Raw genomic sequence first — 21,760 nt, 5'->3', positions numbered from 1 at the left:
CACACCTACTACCAAAGACATTCATTCTAGCTTCACAGTTATTTCTTTTGGATGTACTCTCGTGTATTTATTACCTTTGGACTGTGCTTCTCAATGGCATCTGACTTCAGACCCATTATCACATAGCATCACTCTTTTTCTATCATTCTTAGTTTCTTCTGGATTTAGGTCATCCAGGAGTTATATGACAACAAAATTGTCCTTAATTCCTATTTCTTTTGACCTTCATCTTTTTCACATATGTTATGATACTTTGTTTGGTGAATTAATGCTGTTCTGGGCTCCTGAAAAAGCAACAGCTTACATCAACATGTTAAGAATTTTAGACTGTTCAACATGCATATCTCTTGAGTTCCTGCCTCGTTTTTTCTACCATTTTGTGTTTATTCATACAGACAAATCTGCTTTGGATGCTTACGTCAACAGTCAGGGAGATACTCTTTCTCTTAGCTATTGTTTTGGCACAGTATCTCTTTTCTTTGTCTTTGTTTTCAACAAGCTCACCTTTGATCCTGTCATGTTTTGGTGTGATGAAGATTTTGACCAAATCTTTAGATCATTACCTTCTTCCCACAGAGTGGGTGGATCCTTCAGACTGCCAGTGGATTTTTGAACCTCTGCTGTTATCTGATGATAGATGCTTTCATTACATTGTCCAACTGTCTTTTTTCACTTGGTCTTCAAACCAAACAAAATTCTTAGGAATTGAGATATCCTTTTTTTTTTATATTTAATTGGGTTCACACATATATTGTACATGATAATCAAAGTTGTGGATTCAGAAACAAAATAAAAAATACTTGAACTTAGTATCTCATTGTAGATGAGACTCCATGTCTCAATGTATTTGTCTAGTTGGAACTCTTGCATGATCCATATACCTTTGCTTTTGTCATAGAATTCCACCCATTGCACTAGTAATTTATGAGAGGTGATGTCCTTTGGAAGGAGACAAAGGGTACCATCTTTTGGCTGATAATGTCTCATCTGGTACCTTTCCTACCTCCATGTGTATATCCTTGCATGTCATTAGGGACGTCAGAAGTGAGACAGCTGTTCTTCATAGAATGTCTCATATCTCAATTCAAGAGGAAACACCACATCATAACCTATTTGTTATTGTAGTTACACTGTCATACCATTGTCAAGCCTATTCTCTCTGGATATTTTTAATCCTCTCTTGGCTCCTAGTGACTAAGCAAGTTTTGTGATTTGGCTATTCAGGTATGGACGAAAGTGGCTTTAGTTCCAGAAATATATCTAGTCATTAGCTATTACTGGTCTACTCATCAGAAATTCTTCCATTACAGGTGCAATACAATGCATTGCAATGACCCTGACTAAAGGATGATGAAGGCAAAGAATTACCCTACTGAAAAGTCTCTTATTTTTTGAGTGTCCTGATTTGACTCAATATCTTAGGAGGCTGAACCACTCCATTAAGTTTCCCTTCAGTCTAATCCATTAAACCTGCTATGGTTCTGGACTGTGGTTGATTATTTCAGTTTTTGTCACTTCCTAAGAACAGTAGTTTGGTAACCCAGTAATTCTTATGATAATTTCTGGTTCCTTTTTCTTTCTCAGTATGGATGTTTTGTTTGTTTTTTATTTCAGAGGTAAGTCTGACTATTTTGAATTTTATCTTTTTTTGGATTAAAATGAATACCAGATGAGTACTTATTTATAACTTATATTCTTACCCTTCTTCCAACAATTAGAAGACATGGTTTTCATCATGACTACATCAATGAAATTTGAATTATTACAAAAAAAGTAGAGCTTATCTGTGTCCTTCTGATGCAAATAATCTAAATCACAAGGAACATGTGAGAGTAGAGAACTATGGGCAAGTTTATGTATGCTTTATATTGCATCAAGGACACTGAGAATTTTAGTAACGTCTGTTGACAACTTTAGAGCAGCTCAGCAAGAAAAGGCTTTTCACATTTCAGAAGTGAGTATGTGTTTCAAATTAGTTTTAATTCTAAATGTGTAAAATTGTTCTATCTTTTTAATTTGATGGCTTTTAAGTCAGATTATGAAACGTTTTGGAATAATTTGAATCACATACTTCCCAAAAACTAATCAACAACCACAACAAATTCTGAAGTATTGAAATCAGTAGTTTGTTTCACCATTGTTTATGTTATATTTAATTAAATTCAGCTTTAACATTTTCTGAATTGTGTGATTGAGTCTTCTGGTAACTATGACACAAGCTTAACATGTTTTAAATTAACCAAGTTTTTAAATATATAATTTTCTCTACAAGGGGGGTTTTCTCGTCATCATAGATAACCAAGTTTATAGATTATTTAAATAACATTAACAATGAAATAATATTGCAGCCCAGTTACTGAAGGAGCATATGCTTTTGCAAACTATGGTGTCACTAATGCTATAGGTGTAATTGCCTTTGGTAAGTTTTTCTTTTTTCTTCTAAGATGCATAGATTTGAAAATTAGTAAAAAATAATAAATCTTAAAATCTGTTTCCCAGTTTTGCAGTATCATTCAAAAACACCCCAAGTCTTAGAATCTGTTTTCCAGTTTCACAATAATAAAAAAATCCAGTGCTTAAAATCTATGTGATCAAAAAGACTTAAGGATACTTAATACTTAATTCTTAATACTTAATTCTTAATACTAGCAAGTTGTTTAAAACAAGCATGACTGTTTCATGCTATGATGTTAACGGTTATATACTCTTCAAAAAAAGAAATGCAAAAGGCAAAATTTGAGACATATTGTTAAGTTTATTCTGGGTAGTTCTGTATGACATGTGTGAAACTTTGCACATTCACTGCTGAACATCCAAAGTCTGCAAAGGCGAAGTCCACGCTCACCAGTTGACGTTTAATGTCACTCAACCTTAATAACAAGTATGCCCCCATGAGCATCAATAACTGCTTGGCATCTCCTGCCCATGGAAACGATGAAATGATGAATCACATCCTGTGGAATGGCTGTCCACTCAGCCTGCAAAGCTGCTGCAAGCTGAGGTAGAGTCTGCGGTTGTCGCCATCACTGATGTCGGTCCAACTTGTCCCAAAGTTGTTTGATGGGGTTTAAATCTAGTGATCTGGAGGGCCAGGGAAGAACGTTGATGTTGTGGTGTCTTAAGAAGACAGTGATGAATCGGGCTGTGTGAGGACGGGCATTGTCATGTTGAAAAACGTCGTTGACATTCACCATGATGGGTTGCACAGGGGGCCTAAGAATCTCGTCGATGGTTGCGTACGGTCTGATCAGAAATCCTACGCAGCCCTGGTATGGTTGAGGCAGTAGATGTTGCAATGGTGGTCCTATCCCGAAGGTGACTTAACCGGATTTAGCGATCTTGTGCGGGCGTGGTCACACGAGGTCTGCCATATCGTGGACGGCCACAAGTTGATCCGTGTTGTTGGTGAGGATTCCATAGCCTTGTGATGGTGCTTGGGTGGACATTCACAGCTCTGGCAACATCTGATCGAGATTCGCCTGCTTCCAAGCAACGAATGGCATTGTTGCGTTGTGCTTCAGTCAGTCTTGGCGTAACTGTATTGCGTGTCAGTGGCTTAACACTGAGCTATGGAAACCAAGAACCTACCACTTTTATAGGGATTTTGCACATGTTGCACTTGCAGAAAATGCAGATCTCTCAAACAAATTTATTGGACACGAATGTGTTTTGGCAAAAAATCTAATGTTTTCCTCCGTTTTCAAAGTGCACAACTTTTATTGTCATTTTGGTCTGACAATCAGTGCCTTAACACGTGTAACATCACATACTCTGAGCTTGTAACGTTATTACATATATTTCTCTTTAAAATAAAAAAAATATCCCTTTTGCGTTTATTTTTTTGAAGAGTATATTTGTAAGTACTCATCTGGGGCCTGGAACTGAATTTTAATATATATGGATATTATCACACAAAAGCCTTAATATCTCTTTGTAACAGTAATCAATATAAAATGCAGTGTCTTTGTGAGTCACAGTAACTGGTAGAAACAGTTTAAACAAATCATTTTTTTATATTAAAGGAAACATTTCAGTATGTACTTGATAACTGTATTTTTGTTTAGTATTGTGTTTCTTGCCTCATCTGAATGTTTGGAATAAATTATATGGTTTCATAACATATGGTTATGAATATTAACTTAATTGAACATGCCTCAAAACACACTACAGCAGCTTTTACTACAAATAAAGTATTAACAAACAAAATGCTGTTTCTCTCTCTGTATAATCATTAGTGTAAAGTTTCAATATATCTGTACTTTATTTGTCAGCATACATGTGTCATCACAATTCTTTCCTGTTATATTCTGCTTTGGAGAACCCCTCACAGAAACGATGGAATCGGGTGACCCACATCAGTATCAGTGCTGCATGCATGATGACGTTGGTCTTTGGAATCTGTGGCTATGTCACTTTTACAGGGTTTAGTCAAGGTAATTTAATATAACATACTTGGGTACATTAAATATTTATCTACTTGTGTTTTACAACCAGTCAAAAAATTCTACCTACACAATGTGCAAAGAAACCTAAACGTTTTTGGGTGTCAAGCGCATACCTGTATTTCAGTGATGTTTTCTCAGGTTTTAATTTAAGAATAGATATTTTGTTACGTTGTAGCATTCATTTTGTGAAATTTGCCAAAAACAATAAAGTCCACACTTGAATTTTTGCACATCTCGAAGGAGTTTTGCCCGTTAATAGTTCTGTTATTGATTTTTTTTTCCTTACAGTTCTGCCACTTTTTGTTCCTCAAAATTTTTGTCTGTTAAATTATAATACTTGTTTGAAAGCCATGAACATTTTCATATATGATAACATACACATCAGGTAAACTTAGTTGGGTTTAAAGAGTGTATTAGATGATGGTTGAATATTCTGATGGCTCCAGTGTGACTCAACTCATTTTTTTGGCCCGGCATGGCCGAGTGGTTAAGGCACTTGACTCGCAATCTGAGTGTTGCATGTTTGAATCCCTGTCACACCAACCATACTTGCCCTTTCAGCCGTGGTGGCATTATAATGTGACGATCAATCCCACTATTCATTGGTAAAAGAGCAGCCCAAGAGTTGGCAGTGGGTGGTGATGACTAGCTGCCTTCACTCTAGTCTTACGCTGCTAAATTAGGGACGCCTAGAGCAGATAGCCCTCGTGTAGCTTGCACGAAATTAAAAAAAAACAAATATTATTATTGAAAATTATTATTGAGTATATCATATTACAGCAAGACATATAACTAAAAGAAATTATTATTTATTGATAAGAAAGTATATTTATCACTTATAAATTGATTTCAACCGAAGATATTGTTACCTAGTATGAAATGCTATTTTCTTCATAACAACTTGTGATACTAGACAAGTAGAAAGGTGTTTTATAGCTTATATTATGTACAAACTGTTTGTTCTTGTTTTTTTTAAATTGAAGACTGTTCAGTGAGTGAAGAAATAAATATCTAAGTGTTCACGGACACTTGTGCAATATGTCACAAACTTGTCTAATATAGTTAGGTTAGGAGTATTCATATAACATTGTAATATATGTGTATTGATGTTTTGAGTGACACCTGGTGATTTTTATACAGGCGATCTTCTTGAAAACTACTGCATGGATGACGACTGGGCTAATGCTGCACGTTTGCTGTTTACTGTAACAATAATGCTGACTTATCCTATTGAGTGTTTCGTTACAAGAGAGGTACAGTTTTTGTGTGTGTGATAAGCAGTTTTTTTCAGATTAAATGAGTTATTAATTATAGAAAACACTAATATTAGACACAGATGGGGGCTTTTTTTTTTCTTCTGTATAAGTTATAGCAAGTTTTGTGTATTGTGACATGTACTTGCATGTTGTATTGTTAAAGTATGGATAAATATATTTCCACCCCTTCAGGTAAGTGTTTGAAAGAGGAAATTATACACGTTCTTTCTGTGTGATTGAACATAGAAGTGAAATGTCGACAGTTAGTCGACCCCAGATGAATCCCTTTTTTTTTTGACATACTGAATGGATTGTATTTGTTTTGCTGTACTATTTCTATTTTACTTCAATATTGTGATTTGTGTCCTTGTATTTGAACATACACGTATTTATTTGTGTTTACATACTGCAGAATTACGTCTTCTAATATATGCTCTAAAGCAGCTTATAATTAATGTAGTAGACTGTCTTCCACAGGCATTATAACAGACACGTGTAAGTTAAGATAACATTCTGAATAATGAAGTGTGATTGAAATAATTATTACCTCTTAAGTAACGAAAAAATGAATATATAAATAAAGTTAATAAATAGTAAACAGAAGTAGAGCTAATTGTATGGATAGCATTGTGTTAATTATCCCTTACATGCCATAATGAACTTGTATGTTAGGTAAACAGAAGTAGAACTAATTGTATGGATAGCATTGTGTTAATTATCCCTTACATGCCATAATGAACTTGTATGTTAGGTAAACAGAAGTAGAACTAATTGTATGGATAGCATGGTGTTAATTATCCCTTACATGCCATAATGAACTTGTATGTTAGGTAAACAGAAGTAGAGCTAATTGTATGGATAGCATTGTGTTAATTATCCCTTACATGCCATAATGAACTTGTATGTTAGGTAAACAGAAGTAGAACTAATTGTATGGATAGCATTGTGTTCTTAATTATCCCTTACATGCCATAATGAACTTGTATGTTAGGTAAACAGAAGTAGAACTAATTGTATGGATAGCATTGTGTTCTTAATTATCTCTTACATGCCATAATGAACTTGTATGTTAGGTAAACAGAAGTAGGACTAATTGTATGGATAGCATTGTGTTCTTAATTATCCCTTACATGCCATAATGAACTTGTATGTTAGGTAAACAGTAGAACTAATTGTATGGATAGCATTGTGTTCTTAATTATCCCTTACATGCCATAATGAACTTGTATGTTAGGTAAACAGAAGTAGAACTAATTGTATGGATAGCATTGTGTTCTTAATTATCCCTTACATGCCTGGATAGCATTGTGTTAATTATCCCTTACATGCCATAATGAACTTGTATGTTATTTAGTCTAATCTGTTTTTTGATTAACCACTTTTCACTGAGTTATACTGCCATGGGAAACTCTGTTTCTCATCACAGCAACAACAAAAAATGATTTATTGTGATGAAATGTGCGTTATATTTATGGTGGTTTTAGTTGTTTCAATTGCCACAGTGAAAATGTTTTAACATAAGACTTGAATGATAAGTATCTGATGCTTCTCTCTGTCATTCTCGAGTATTCCTCAAACAAGCTACATCAGATCCTAAAAGTAATGTTGAGAGATGGATTTCCCCAGAGCTTTTCTAACTTCTACATCAAAGGTTGTTGTGAAGCAGAGAATTTGACAAGGTCTTACAGAGTGCATGAAGAAATTTCTAAGAATCTTTAAAGATGTTTCTTATGGAATGTGGAAAACTTGAACATTTACTAATGAACAAATTTATCTGTAGGTGGTGGAAGTTGCTTTCTTTGCTAGCAGTCAGCCATCATCCATGTTGAGACACTCGGTTGTTACTGTCCTGATTGTAGCTACTACGTTTGGATTTTCTACTCTTACTGACTGCCTTGGAATTGTTCTGGAGCTTAATGTAAATATTTTATTTTTACTTATGTTATTTTTAGGAACTGAAGATAGTTATGAATTTATATTATTTGTAGCATTATTTTCAGGAACTGAAGGAAGTTATGAGTTTATATTATTTGTAATATTATTTATATGAACTGGAGAAAGTTATGAGTTTATATTATTTGTAATATTATTTATATGAACTGAAGGAAGTTATGAGTTTATATTACTTGTAATATTATTTATATGAACTGATGGTAGTTATGAGTTTATTTCTTGCTTTATCACTCTGCAGAAATTTTTTCTCTGTATACAAGTTGCAGCTTTTACAGTAATGAAATTGTGTAATAATGTTTATATGTTTTGAAAGGTGAGGGTCTCCTTGTTTTCCATGCTGTAAAATTTAGGTGACCTACAATGTCCAGTGACCAAGAATGAACAAAATTATGATATTCATATCACATTGAAAGATAATTTTAATAAAAGGCTTTGTTAATCTCTTGCAATTGAAAACTAGTAAACTTTATCTTACAAAAACTGTATAATACGTATCATGTTGTAAATATTAGGTTGTGTCTTTACTTTAAAAAATTTAGGAAAACGTTGAATTTTGCTCTCGGTCACATTTTTAAAACTGAACAGTGTATTGCTCTCAGAATATCCTAATATTGTACATTTTTATTTTACAAATCCAAAAACACATACTACCCACATGCTAATAGTTTGATGCAGATATTTTAACAGTTTGTTTTGCAACTTAACATTAAGATGTAACTTAACAATAGTTATCTCAGTCCTGAGTAAAATACCCAAGTCTTTCACCAATTTAGTAACGTTGTAGATGTCATTGTTAATTCATCATTTACAATGATTATTTCAAGTTAATTCTTTATTGCTTTAAAGGCAATCAGATTTTGATATTAAGCATGAGAAATTGTTAACAGTTATTAAAACCTTAAAATCACATTATTTGAATTATAAGTATATGTATACTGTGACAGTGAAACTGAATAAAATGAATCTGTTAATGGTTAGGGAGTGCTGACAGCTGTTCCACTTGCCTATGTTCTTCCTGCCATCACTTACCTGAAACTGGAAAGTGGATCACTCTTTTCCTGGCAGAAGCTCCCAGCCTTTCTGATGGCTCTTTGGGGAATGGTTGTCGCTGTATGTGGACTAATAATTGCAATTGTCAACATGACAGACCAATCCACTTGTAGTCACGGTGAAGAAATGCCGTATTGCAAGCATTCTCCACTGAACCCAAACACCTCTCTTCCAGTTAATATCACTGGTATTTTTTTCAGTCATATTAAAGATTAGCAAGCAGGTACATCTACATATACGTATATACTTTGTTTTTTTGCCATATCCAGTAAGTTCAAGTATTGTTACTTAATGTGATGTGGGTTCACCCAGCACGAACAATCTATTTAGTTGTATTTCAAATCCTTATGTGATATTGGATTTAGTTGGTATAGTCTTAATTAGGCCAATTTATTTCATAAAAATTATTTAAGTGACATACAACAAATATAAAATTGAGTGAATTGTGAAATGTTTCTTTAACAGAAAACCTAATGCTGCACAGAGACAATATTTATGTGTAATATTACTCAGAGTAACTGTTTTTATACTCTCTTAACATTTAAGATAATGTAATTTACATACATTTATTGATAAAAATCATTTATTCAATCTGTTAAAATGTTGCATGTGGAATTTTTTTCAGTTACAGTGTAGATATTGGTTGATGAAACTGAATTATCTGTTTTAAAAAGTTTCAAGGGCAAGGCTTAACACTGAAGTATTTTTCCTTGTTTTAATCAAAATTTAGGAAAAATGTGTGCATATTTATTAATAAAGTAAATGAACTAAGTCACTCAAAATTAGTTTTAATTTATTTATTATTGTCTTGCATTATACAAAATATAAAACTCAATTTGTTGAGCAAAAGTCTCAAATAAATCGTCATTGGATACTGTAACCCCGTGATAAAATACTATAACTGTTAGCTGTGCTTTTTATCTTTTGTGTTTGTTATGACAACCTCTACTTGAATGTATTTATAATTATTATATATTTTATGTACTGTGATACCATTGTTAATTATGTGGTTATGCATTATGTAAAATAATAGGTAAATATACATTTTATGCATCAATTATGAACACATATTGATGTAAACATATATATATATTTATTTCGTTAATACTCTAACATTTTTCTTACTTTAGTTATATGAGAACATTGATAAATGTGTAACATAAGTGCTTTCTTTCCTTATTTTTTTTAATAATAATGTACCAGCATTCCATAGTCAAGACCAATGTGATTGTTAGCTAGAAATTCAGAAACCAACTTATCCCATGTGTTTGTGTATACGTATTATTAAACTGGTTGATAAACTCATGTCGCAGTGTTCAACAACAAAGTTGATTTTTTCTAGTCAGAGTCGCCTGTTATTTTACTCATAGAATGAAAAGGTTAAAGGAAGTTGCTAGTTGTAGGTCAATAGACAAATACACTAGTTGTTTTGTGCAAAAATATTTGGTTAACATTTCTGTTCTAGCCAAAACAGAAAAAAATAATGAAACATTCAGTTTGATTGGTCAATATCCAGTTGCATGTTATTTAGAAGGTGAGGTTTGTTGAGTGCTGATAAATATTTCAGCATGCTTTGATATTTTGTAAACACACTATTTTATAATACAATTGTATAGCAAATAATCTGATCTAACTTGGAAGTGAATTTTGTCTGAAGGTGATTACTGTGTAATGAATCTTTGCAACTGCTAGAGTGAATCTACGACATCAGTAGTTATGAGGTTTCCAGAATAATTACATAAAGTACCATAGTCAGTATATCAGTATTTTTATTCATTCAAATGATTCTTTTGTGGCTTTCAATACTTCTGGGTTTAAGTACTGATACCAAGCAATACTGTTTATTACTGATTGCTTGTTTTGATGTTCAAAACAAATGTTAAGTGAGGAAAAAACACATGCACACAGCTAAGATGCATTTAAGAAATGATCACTTGTTTAAGTGCCCATATACAATGTCCATAAATTGTTTGTAATAACTTCAAAAGTTGTTTTCAGTTAGGTTTTTGAGAGAGTGCATGTAAATGCATGCATTAAATTAAATTAATGTTCTATATATGTTCTTCAGTGATGGTAATATATTACCTGAAGAAATATCATTCAACATTTGCTTGGTATTTTATTTGTCAAGGTTTATTTATTACCTGTATTGTGTATTTACAGTAATGGCTACATACAGATTTGTGTTACACTACTTTTTGTTAATGTAATTATAAAATGTGTAAAGTTTTAAAAGGAAAATGTATTTCCTGATTGTTAGATATGTGTGTCTTCCTTATTAACTCAAATTATTAAAACATTTACCACCTTCCCTTGAATACATGATTTCAAATAATGTAGATCCTATATTATGAATAGTTTAGTTTCCATGCAACCTGTGCATCCAGGAATCCTCTCATCAGAAGGACACCTCACCCACCAATAGTTATCAACGTTTAGGAGAAATGAAACTGAAACCTATTATCCCAGATAACAGATTATTTTATTGGATGCAGTGGTTTGCATTATGCTTCTTTAGGGCTGAGGGGATTACGTTAAGTCCAAACACAAAATAGTTGATGCAGTACACAGTTATTTCAGCCCTGATGAGGCCACAGTGTTGAATCATTCACTCCAGTAAACTGTTCCACGGAATAATGAGTTGTATTATAACATTCTCTACGAGTATAGAACTCTCCATTCAGTAGAATGGTCTTTAAAGCCTCTAAATTATTGTCATTAGTCATGAAATTGAGTATTCAGTGTTGTTGCCATTTTCTACAGTGAGAAAAATTCTCATTCAAATTGAAAACAAAACCAAAACCTTAGCACCACTTCTAATAAACACAAACTTTTTAGAAGAGTATTTGACACTCTTGACTTATCCAATTCAAGTGTAAAACAAATTCTAAAATGCATTAAATATACATACGTTGTACCAAACTTGGATACAAACACTTAAAGTTTTTTGTTATTAGTTTTCATTACATTCCCATCTTAATGATTTGTTTCATTCTAGTCAAAAAAAAAAATTTTTTTTTGTTATAAAATTTATTGTTTCTAATTGGATTTTACTTTTATAAACATGGCTTTTAGTGTAAACACTTAAGAACAGTATTATTTATTCATTGTTTTTAAGTGTATTTTAAAGGTTCTAGTCTTTAGTAACGTTATTGTTGTAATAAGTCCTATTACTTCTGCTGTATTTCACTAGTAATTAGTTAAAGGTTTTAAAGAAATGATAGATGTTTATGAAAGTATGCCTTGCATTCTACATTTGAAATTGGCATGTTTTTTTTCTCTCTCTCTCTCCAGTTCATGGGTAAAAAAAAAAATTCTGACCATAACAGAATTATAAGTTTAGCTTTGCCAGCAATTTTACCCTTTAATCACTCGTAAGAAAATCCTCACTATAAATTAGTTATCGTAAGCTAAACAGTTGAGCAAAATGAATGTTGTACAAATAGTGCATGGCTTAAAAGTATTACTTCACCTGTGTATTTATGTTAAATCTGTGATACATCTTTTATTTATTGAAGGCATTTCATTTATTTTATTGTACTAGCAATAGATAATTGTTGAAACTATGTCATCCTAAGTTATTCTATTCATGCAAGTACAAGTTTTGTTTAATATATCCCTAAATAAAGCAAACGTTTCATTTGTTTTCTTTGAACTAATGCAACAGAGAAAACAGAGAATTAAATGGGTATTTTAATAACATATATATGTGATTATATTTACTTAACTATTCTGTGTTTGGTATTATTGCTAATACATTTTAAATTTGGGTTATTGCTCTGGAAAACTGTTTGTGTATGACAGTTTTTCAAATTTTGAAAAATTGGTTTATTCATATATTTTTTATGAACAATTCTAAAATGTATTTCAGTGTAACCGATTGTTATGTGACTGTACTGTTGTCACTTTGCTGTTTTACTGGCTCTAAAGATATTTGTGCATGAAGGTTTTTAAATTATAAATATTTTTGTTCATTTAGACTAGGAAATAAAAGCAAAGTATATTTATGAAGAATCAATTATTTTCAACAATATATTTCAAAATGTAACAAACTGTCATGTGTATCAGTGAATAAAAATTTCAGCATTGTAAAATGAATCTGTCTATCCTGTCACTGAATTAGCTACAGCATTATAAAAAACAGTCATCTAATCTAACAGCATTAGAGTATTACACACATTGTTTTAGTACTGTTACTGACAATATTTAAAACCATTATTATTTTAACACTGTTAGTTACAGTGCTATGAAACCATTCTGTGTTAATGGCATGTCACTGGTGAACTGGTCACTTTGTTGTAAAGCTCTCTGTTGAAAACTGATTAACTGCTAGTATTCAGCTGTTAAAAATTATCAATGAAGAGTTAAACATATGTTTATGAGCAGTAAACAGCATATGTAAATAATGAAGTATCACATACCCATGTTTGTTTTCATATAGTGATGTATTTATTATGACAAAGTATGGGTGCTGACAACATAGGGAAAACACCAAAAGTACATTGAATCTATGGATATAAAAAACACATTTTGTATCATAAGAGTTCCAAAGTGGTGATTGGAACATCTCAAAAGTTTAAATGTATACCAATATCTAACAAATAACTTCATAAGATAATTAATGTCAAATGGATATAAGTATTTTTATTACAAGAAATTAAAAAATAAATGTCCTTTAAAGAAAAGCTTTGAGAAATCATTTAACAAAACAAAGAATGTCGCTGTAATGAAGCCCTTTAAATCATAACCCAGGATGCATCAACAGTATATTTTTTACCCATCCTTTTAGAGCAGTGATTTCCAACCAGGGGTGCGAGATAACATTTCAGTTTTTTTCCAAATGTTTTGTTTTTGTTTATATATCATTAAAAACTAATTATAAAAATTTGTTTTGGCCACCTTCACCTTTATTCTAAAATAAATAATTACTGTAAGTAGTGCAAGAACATATTAAAATTGTTTAGAGGTGGGGGGCATAAAAAAGGTTAGGAACCACTGTTTTAGAATGTTGTGATTTGATGAACTAATCAAGTAATTAATTCCACAAAAACAAAAATTTTTATAGAAAGTACAGAACTCGTGAGAAAATGATATTATTAAATATGCATATATAAACTTACCTACATTTTTACTTCATCAACAAATCTAAGAACTGTAAGCACTTTCAACAATACTTTAACCATTTTATTGAGTAAAATTGTTTTTACATAAAAGTGAATTTTTCACAGCCTTCAAACACACATCAAATTACAGGTTAAAAATATGTGGATGTAAATTGAAGTAATTTCACCATATTGACCATCGGTCACAAAGTTACCAATAGTTAGAGGGGTCTATTGAGAGAAGTAAACAAACCAATCTCCATAATAAATACAACCCTTCATCGGTAAAAGGAGTATAATGGAAAAGTTAATCTCTTTTTAAGACGATCAAAAGAGCAGTAACATTTTTACTGTTAGACTGAAAAATGTTTTACTATAGATTCATCTCCAAAATGGCATTTTTATTCAGTTATTATAAATATAGATAAGCCTTCTAAAATTCAAGCTAGCACTAATACTTATGAAAAATGTACAAGGTAAAATATCCTGTAAAGCATGAGATGTCATGTTGTATGGAAAGTATTTTTTAATATTTAAAAAATGTTGTCAGTGTAACACTGATCTGACGACAAATGATTATTAAATAAAATGGGCTTTAAGCTGTTATCATTATATTTTGAAGCTAAAAACTTTGTCTCAACTTTATCAACTTTTAAACATTATGGAGCTAGTGGTGTGATCTAAACATTTTCTTTCATAAACTTCAAAGTACGTGTGGTCAATTGTTGTTGGTCCGGCATGGCCACATGGTTAGGATGCTCGACTAAAGGTTGCAGGTTTGAATCCTCGTTACGCCAAACATGCTCGCCATTTTAACCATGGGGACATTATAATGTGATGGTCAATCCCACTATCTGTTGATAAAAGAATAGCCCAAGAGCTGGCAGTGAGTGGTCACGACTAGCTGCCTTCCCTCTAGTCTTACACTGCTAAATTTGGGATGGCTATTGCAGATAGCCCTCAAACAGCTTTGTGCAAAATTCAAAATAAACAAACAATAGTTGTTTATGAACTACAATATATTTAATTAATTGTTTAAATTAAAAGTTGTTTTCTGTCAGTTACCTGGACTCTCCTACTTGACAACTTTGTTATAGACAAATACACTAAGGAAACTTACTGACTGAGGGTGAATATGCAAAACTACATGCAACATCCAATGGTTATTTCTAACATCTTAAAATTAAATTTTATACACTTACTATACACGTATACAAAATAAATCATTTACATGCCTATGACAATATTAATTTATAAACTCATACTGTTTTACATATTGTTCAACATAAAACAATTTCCAGTTATAGTGGCTGAGACAATACTTAGAGATATGTAGTCTCCTTTTAATTATTTGTGAAAGATCTAGACAGGTATTCATTCTAGTACGAGAGAATTACCTTTCATTAATATGTGCCCTTTTCTTAGGACCAAAATACAGTTTATTTTACAACTTGTATAACATTTAAATCAGTGAAGCTGCTGAGAATAAAAGTATCAACAAACTATACAATTTCTAAATCACAAATACTAAATGATATACCTTACCTTCACACATACTAAATGATATATCTTACCTTCACACATACTAAATGATATACCTTACCTTCACACATACTAAATGATATACCTTACCTTCACACATACTAAATGATATACCTTACCTTCACACATACTAAATGATATACCTTACCTTCACACATACTAAATGATATACCTTACCTTCACACATACTAAATGATATACCTTACCTTCACACATACTAAATGATATACCTTACCTTCACACATACTAAATGACATACCTTACCTTCACACATACTAAATGACATACCTTACCTTCACACATACTAAATGATATACCTTACCTTCACACATACTAAATGATATACCTTACCTTCACACATACTAAATGATATACCTTACCTTCACACATACTAAATGATATACCTTACCTTTACAAATGCATCAATATATGTGGCAGATTTTTTTTATTTTGTCTACTCTACTAAGCTTGGAATTCGTAATCTACCTACTTGTTAAGCCTTGATATTTTGTAGATTAATTGGATTATGAAGAAGGTAACTACAGAATAGTTGTTGGTAAAATTGTGGTCACGAAAATGACCTTTCACCACTTGAAAAATCATAATTTATTTACATCTAGTTACATGAGCCACTGACGTCAAAATGTCTATCAGGTGCACGAACATAAAGATTACATGTGTATTTTGAATTTTTCTTAGCACTCTAATTCCTTTACATTTAAAAGTACAAGGATATGAAAATAATTATTATATTTTACATCAACGTTGTATTTGAGCTGTACTAAATACTGCCCATAGTAACAATGTTGTTTTTTTTCTTAAATATTGAGAATAGCACTGAGAAACACTGACGATGTACAAAAATAGTTATTTAATAGTTTAAAACTGATGTAAGAAAAGCATCTTATTTAACACTCCGCATCATTTGCTCCCTAAGTTCTGTGAATTTAACAACTAGTTGTCAACATCATTTTCACTGGATATCATGTTTTCACAGTGTAATATTATAGCACCTGAAAAGTTTGAAAGCCATTACACTATTAAAGTAAGTTTTGAAGTCTAAATGACATACAAAATAGAGAAAAATTAAGTTTTTAATAATACTTAGAGAAGTGCATAATAGTAGAAATATACTGTATCTAGTGAATTTAAAATTTTCTTTTTTCTCAGAAGATATTTTTATTTTATTACTCAATGTTTATAACCTTTCATTTATGTCATTTCACACTGCATCAAATTTAGCAACCATACTGCCACCAAAATAATAATTTATTCATTTCGAATGTGTCAAAATACGATAACTAATCATAACAATATCTGATTAATTATGAACACTGATGCCTTGTTTCCTTCTTAACAATGTACCAACGTTATCTTCTTGCTATTTCAATTATTTTTTTAAAATACTAGATACCTAAAACAAAATTAAAAATTATCTGAATTCTTTGTTTTACTTAAAATGCTTAGTAAATGTTCCTCCAGGTGATCATTTTTAGAATTTTTACCTTTGTAGTAAACAAAAAACAGCTGCATTTAAAAAAACAACCTAGATGTCTCTATAATGATAAGGTGAGCATAAGGAAAATATAGAAACACAAATAACCATGAAATAATAACGCAAGTAAAAATCATGAAAAAAAATTATTTTGAATCTAGTTATTTACTGTGTTTATGTATAATAAATATTACAGCAGCTACTAGTGACAACTTGTTTTTTTTTCCTTTTAGATTTTCAAAGCTTCTTCATTTAGAAAAAATTACTGGTTTCCATTTATGCAAATTAACTTAAATACATAAACACTGTAAAAGGTTTGACTAATTAAACTCTTAAAATATCACATATTTTTGTTAGAAACATAACATAATTTTATTTTAATTGTCTACACTTTCATGTGTATACATAGCATGCATAATAACAAGTATGTTGTAAAAACATTCAGGATGTTAAAAACACAACAGTTTCAGAAGTCTTGATAGAAATGAATAAAACCCTATAAACTGAGGGCTCTCAAAAAGTGGACGTTTCTTTTTTAGAGGCAAATTTCCAAGACACTCAGGTTATGGGATTGTAAGAACACGTAATAACAGGGTATTGTTATGCCATTGGCTTATGAAGTTCTAGAGGTCTAAATTCAGCTCCATCTGTTACGTTGACTATGTTAACTGTTCAGCTTGAACACTAAATAGCATCTGATGCTAATCTAATATTCCTATTTTTTTTAGTCAGGTAATAGCATTTATAATTAGATACGTATGGACGGACAGCCATTGGACAAATGGTAGTGCAAAAGAAACTTTTAGACAACAAAGTAAAAATTCAACTCATGTAAAGATCCATCAAATACCAAAAACTTTTACTAGAAACTGTATAACAAACAGTGACAAATTTTGATTAGAATTATGTAACATGTATTTACATTTAAGATTTTGTGTTAACAAAATTACTTTTATTTTTTTCCTTTTATAATCATAGAATTTGATGGTTTAATCTTAGCTTAGGTTAAGGCTTGTAAATAGTCAGATGAATTATTTAGAACTAATTATGAACTATATGAAAAGATGATGTCACAAGAAAGATAAGTAGTTACTCTAGTCTGAGCTGCTCTGGTCTTCTAGAGATCATGGGAACAGTAAAGGTCTCTTTTGTGGACCACTGCCTTCATTAAGAATTGGTAAACAATAAAACTGTACTCCCCTCATTCACAGTCTTACATGGGAAAATGCATGACTGAGTTTTGATAATGAACAAAGTAACAGAAGACACACACACAGTCTTATATAGTTACATGACTAAGTTTTGATAAAGAACAAAGTAAGAGAAAACACACACAGTCTTGTATAATAAAATGCATGACTGAGTTTTGATAATGAACAAAGTAACAGAAAACACACGCAATCTTATGTAGTAAAATGTATAACTGAGTTTCGATAATGAACAAAGTAACAGAAAACACACGCAATCTTATGTAGTAAAATGTATAACTGAGTTTCGATAATGAACAAAGTAAGAGAAAACACACACAGTCTTATATAATAAAATGCATGACTGAGTTTTGATAATGAACAAAGTAAGAGAAAACACACACAGTCTTTCTTATATAGTAAAATGCATAACTGAGTTTTGATAATGAACAAAGTAACAGAAAACACACAAAGTCTTATATAGTTCCATGACAAAGTTTTGATAATGAACAAAGTAACAGAAAACACACAAAGTCTTATATAGTTCCATGACAAAGTTTTGATAATGAACAAAGTAACAGAAAACACACAAAGTCTTATATAGTTCCATGACAAAGTTTTGATAATGAACAAAGTAACAGAAAACACGCACAGTCTTATATAGTAAAATGCATAACTGAGTTTTGATAATGAACAAAGTAAGAGAAAACACACACAGTCTTTTATAGTAAAATGCAACACTAAGTTTTGATAATGAACAAAGTAACAGAAAACACACAGTCTTATATAGTTCCATGACAAAGTTTTGATAATGAACAAAGTAAGAGAAAACACACACAGTCTTATATAATAAAATGCATAACTGAGGTTTGATAATGAACAAAGTAAGAGAAAACACACACAGTCTTTTATAGTAAAATGCAACACTAAGTTTTGATAATGAACAAAGTAACAAAAAACACAAACAGTCTTTCTTATATAGTAAAATGCATAACTGAGTTTTGATAATGAACAAAGTAACAGAAAACACACAAAGTCTTATATAGTTCCATGACAAAGTTTTGATAATGAACAAAGTAACAGAAAACACGCACAGTCTTATATAGTAAAATGCATAACTGAGTTTTGATAATGAACAAAGTAACAGAAAATAAACAAAATAACGTTAGTTTATTTACTACCTTGTAGTGTTTATTACACACCAAAGTCAGAGTACAGAAAAATATATCTTTGTGTATATACATTAAATAGTCTGTATAAAATAAAAATACTTCAGATTTAGTCAGATGACTTGTAATTAAAATGCAATGTACAAACACTAGTCAGATATATTCAGCTGAATAATAGGACATTTTGTATAAATATACATACATATATGTATATATATGTGAATATGTATCATATATATTTGATGTAATATCAGAAAATATCCCCTAATGAAGTAATTTATGATAATTACTTGCAGTTACCATACAAGGGGAAAAGCACAGATGTAAAGCAACAGTAACTTACAATGCTTAAAAATAATTGTTATTAACTCTTTATAACTATAGTAGTACAAGTTCTACTATCAACCAATGAAAGTGAAAACTGAATAATCAAACACAGCACAATAACGTAATCAACTACACAACAACAGATACTTTCGAAATAATGGAATACAAAACAAAGATAAAACTAAAAAGAATTATACCAAAATTTGGTTACACATTAGATCAAGTGAAATTTATCTATTCATTTTACCAGATGAAACTCACTCGTACATTACGTTTGTTTTGCAACATGTAACCAGTATGTATCACGACATCATACGCAGAGTCATTTTTGTTTCGATTAGGTTTAAAATCTCAACATTTTCTAGTGTCAACTATGTAACAAGCACCTTTGATTCATGGTACAGGTGCATTCAACATCCAGAAACATGTACCCTGGTTTTCATATTTCCAAATTACATTCTTTCCTGGTATCAACCTGTTAGAACCAGAGATAAAAATAAGCAACTAGAGCTCACAAGTCTCCCTTCAGTCATTTTTCTGACAGTAAAGTTCTTTGAGAGACTTCAACTCATCAATAAGTGCCTTATTCTGATTTTCTAGCACAGCTACCCTGTTTTCCAAGCATTTAATATATTCCTTCTTCTTCCTTCTGCATTCCTTGGCTGCTTCCCTACAAAATTAACACAAATTATTATCCATTTAACAATCACTCTACATGCTTTCTGCAAGACTTCCTATGTTTCTGGTTTTTCCCTAAAAGATATACTTGTTGTTAATTTCTAAGAAGTGAAATATTTTCAGTTATATTTCAGCAAGAGACACAACTTGAGATGTGGCCAGAATATTTTAACATTCTTCTAAAAACCATTGTGATAATCTTCACTGTTATTGTCAATATTAGTGTTATCACAGTTAGAAAGGGCATTTTTATTATAACAAAATTCTTCAAAACTTTAATAATTTTATCATGAATTTTAGCCTGTCTTTATTACATCTCAGTAGCCATGTCAGATTCTACAGACATGATGACGTTCAAATTCTGTTTTTATTTGAATTTTTAAAAAAACTACAAACAAACATTTTTATCAATGACTAATGTCATTTAGTTAGTTCATACATGTTAAAAGATTATTGTACTGGTGATTGTAGTGGAAGAATTATAGAATATGGTAGTATTTAAACTAGTTGACTAGTTCAGAACAGGTTACTTTATCCCAAGCATCAACTGAAACATTTTAAACCAACAGGAATCATTAGTCCTATTTGAATTTACTATCAAACCTAAGGTATATGACATACATTCATACACCAATCATAAACTTCACTATAAGACCAAATAATGATTAGGATGTGATATCTGTGGAGCTTTAACCCCTTCCATGATAAGTGGGGCACCTTCCATGTTTCAAAAAAAATATTTCCCAGGGTTGATTCACACAAACTATTTTTTGCCATATTTTGAATTATTTGATCAATTTTATATAGACGTTCTCATGTATCACAATAGGCAATCAAAATAAGAAATAAAAATTGATTTTCTTTAACTCCATATTGAGAATGACATAGAAAAGATTTACATTCCGAGGGTGAGAAAAACTGATTCTATACAAAACAGTAAATAAATCAATTGCAACTAAGTCCTTGGAAATAATTGTTGGAAGTAGTACAATAGTTAAAATTATGTTTTGATTACCAGTGTGTATCATTTCTATCTAACTTACCACTCATCTAGCTACATAAAACTTGTAAAAGTAACACAAATTTTAAATTCTCTGGTTGTACACTGAATGTTTGGAATTACCCCCTTAGCAACAACACAACACTACTGAACATTGACAGCTAAGATAAGAATTTCACTTATGTATAAAACCATATAGATATATTTAAATATGATCAAGTGTCTATATCATGTCTTTACTGACTGGGTATGTTATTCCATTACATCATCAATTTTATAGAACTAATATGGACATGTGAATATCTACCATATACACAATATTTCTTCCATATTTTCCTCTTGTCTGCCACCAATACAGGTCTAATATGCACCTAATATATACTGGATTCTTATTGTACTGAAATTATAGGCTGTAAAGGTGGAACTTCATATGGGCTGCTCTCATTATGGTTTTTGAGGTGAATGATATCTGCAGTTATAAGCTTTCTGCACTTCAGTGCTGTTAGATGTTTATACTCAGAGCCTTCTTCAGGTTACAGTTACTCTGTATTGTATA

General features: G+C 31.2%; 2 protein-coding genes across 8 annotated transcripts in view; one reads left to right on the top strand and one right to left on the bottom strand.

Moving 5' to 3' along the window:
- LOC143234364 (putative sodium-coupled neutral amino acid transporter 11) overlaps positions 1 to 12,802 on the top strand; it is a 37,992-nt gene extending 25,190 nt beyond the window's left edge. For all 6 annotated transcript variants that reach the window (XM_076471671.1, XM_076471672.1, XM_076471668.1 and 3 more), the window contains 5 exons: positions 2,349 to 2,419; positions 4,272 to 4,433; positions 5,586 to 5,698; positions 7,482 to 7,619; positions 8,633 to 12,802. In XM_076471671.1, coding sequence (XP_076327786.1) covers positions 2,349 to 2,419; positions 4,272 to 4,433; positions 5,586 to 5,698; positions 7,482 to 7,619; positions 8,633 to 8,920 — 772 coding nt within the window. In that variant the 3' untranslated portion in view covers positions 8,921 to 12,802. The remainder of the gene's footprint in view (positions 1 to 2,348; positions 2,420 to 4,271; positions 4,434 to 5,585; positions 5,699 to 7,481; positions 7,620 to 8,632) is intronic.
- Positions 12,803 to 13,133: 331 nt separating this feature from the next.
- The window catches only part of LOC143234363 (cyclic AMP-dependent transcription factor ATF-1-like), a 50,306-nt gene continuing 41,679 nt past the window's right edge, over positions 13,134 to 21,760 (bottom strand). For both annotated transcript variants that reach the window (XM_076471667.1, XM_076471666.1), the window contains exon 8: positions 13,134 to 20,196. In XM_076471667.1, coding sequence (XP_076327782.1) covers positions 20,052 to 20,196 — 145 coding nt within the window. In that variant the 3' untranslated portion in view covers positions 13,134 to 20,051. The remainder of the gene's footprint in view (positions 20,197 to 21,760) is intronic.

This window comes from Tachypleus tridentatus, chromosome 12, assembly GCF_004210375.1.
Source record: "Tachypleus tridentatus isolate NWPU-2018 chromosome 12, ASM421037v1, whole genome shotgun sequence".
Classification (NCBI taxonomy): Eukaryota; Metazoa; Arthropoda; class Merostomata; order Xiphosura; family Limulidae; genus Tachypleus; species Tachypleus tridentatus.
The sequence above is the reverse complement of the archived record's forward strand: the minus strand, read 5'-3'. Positions and strand labels throughout refer to the sequence as shown.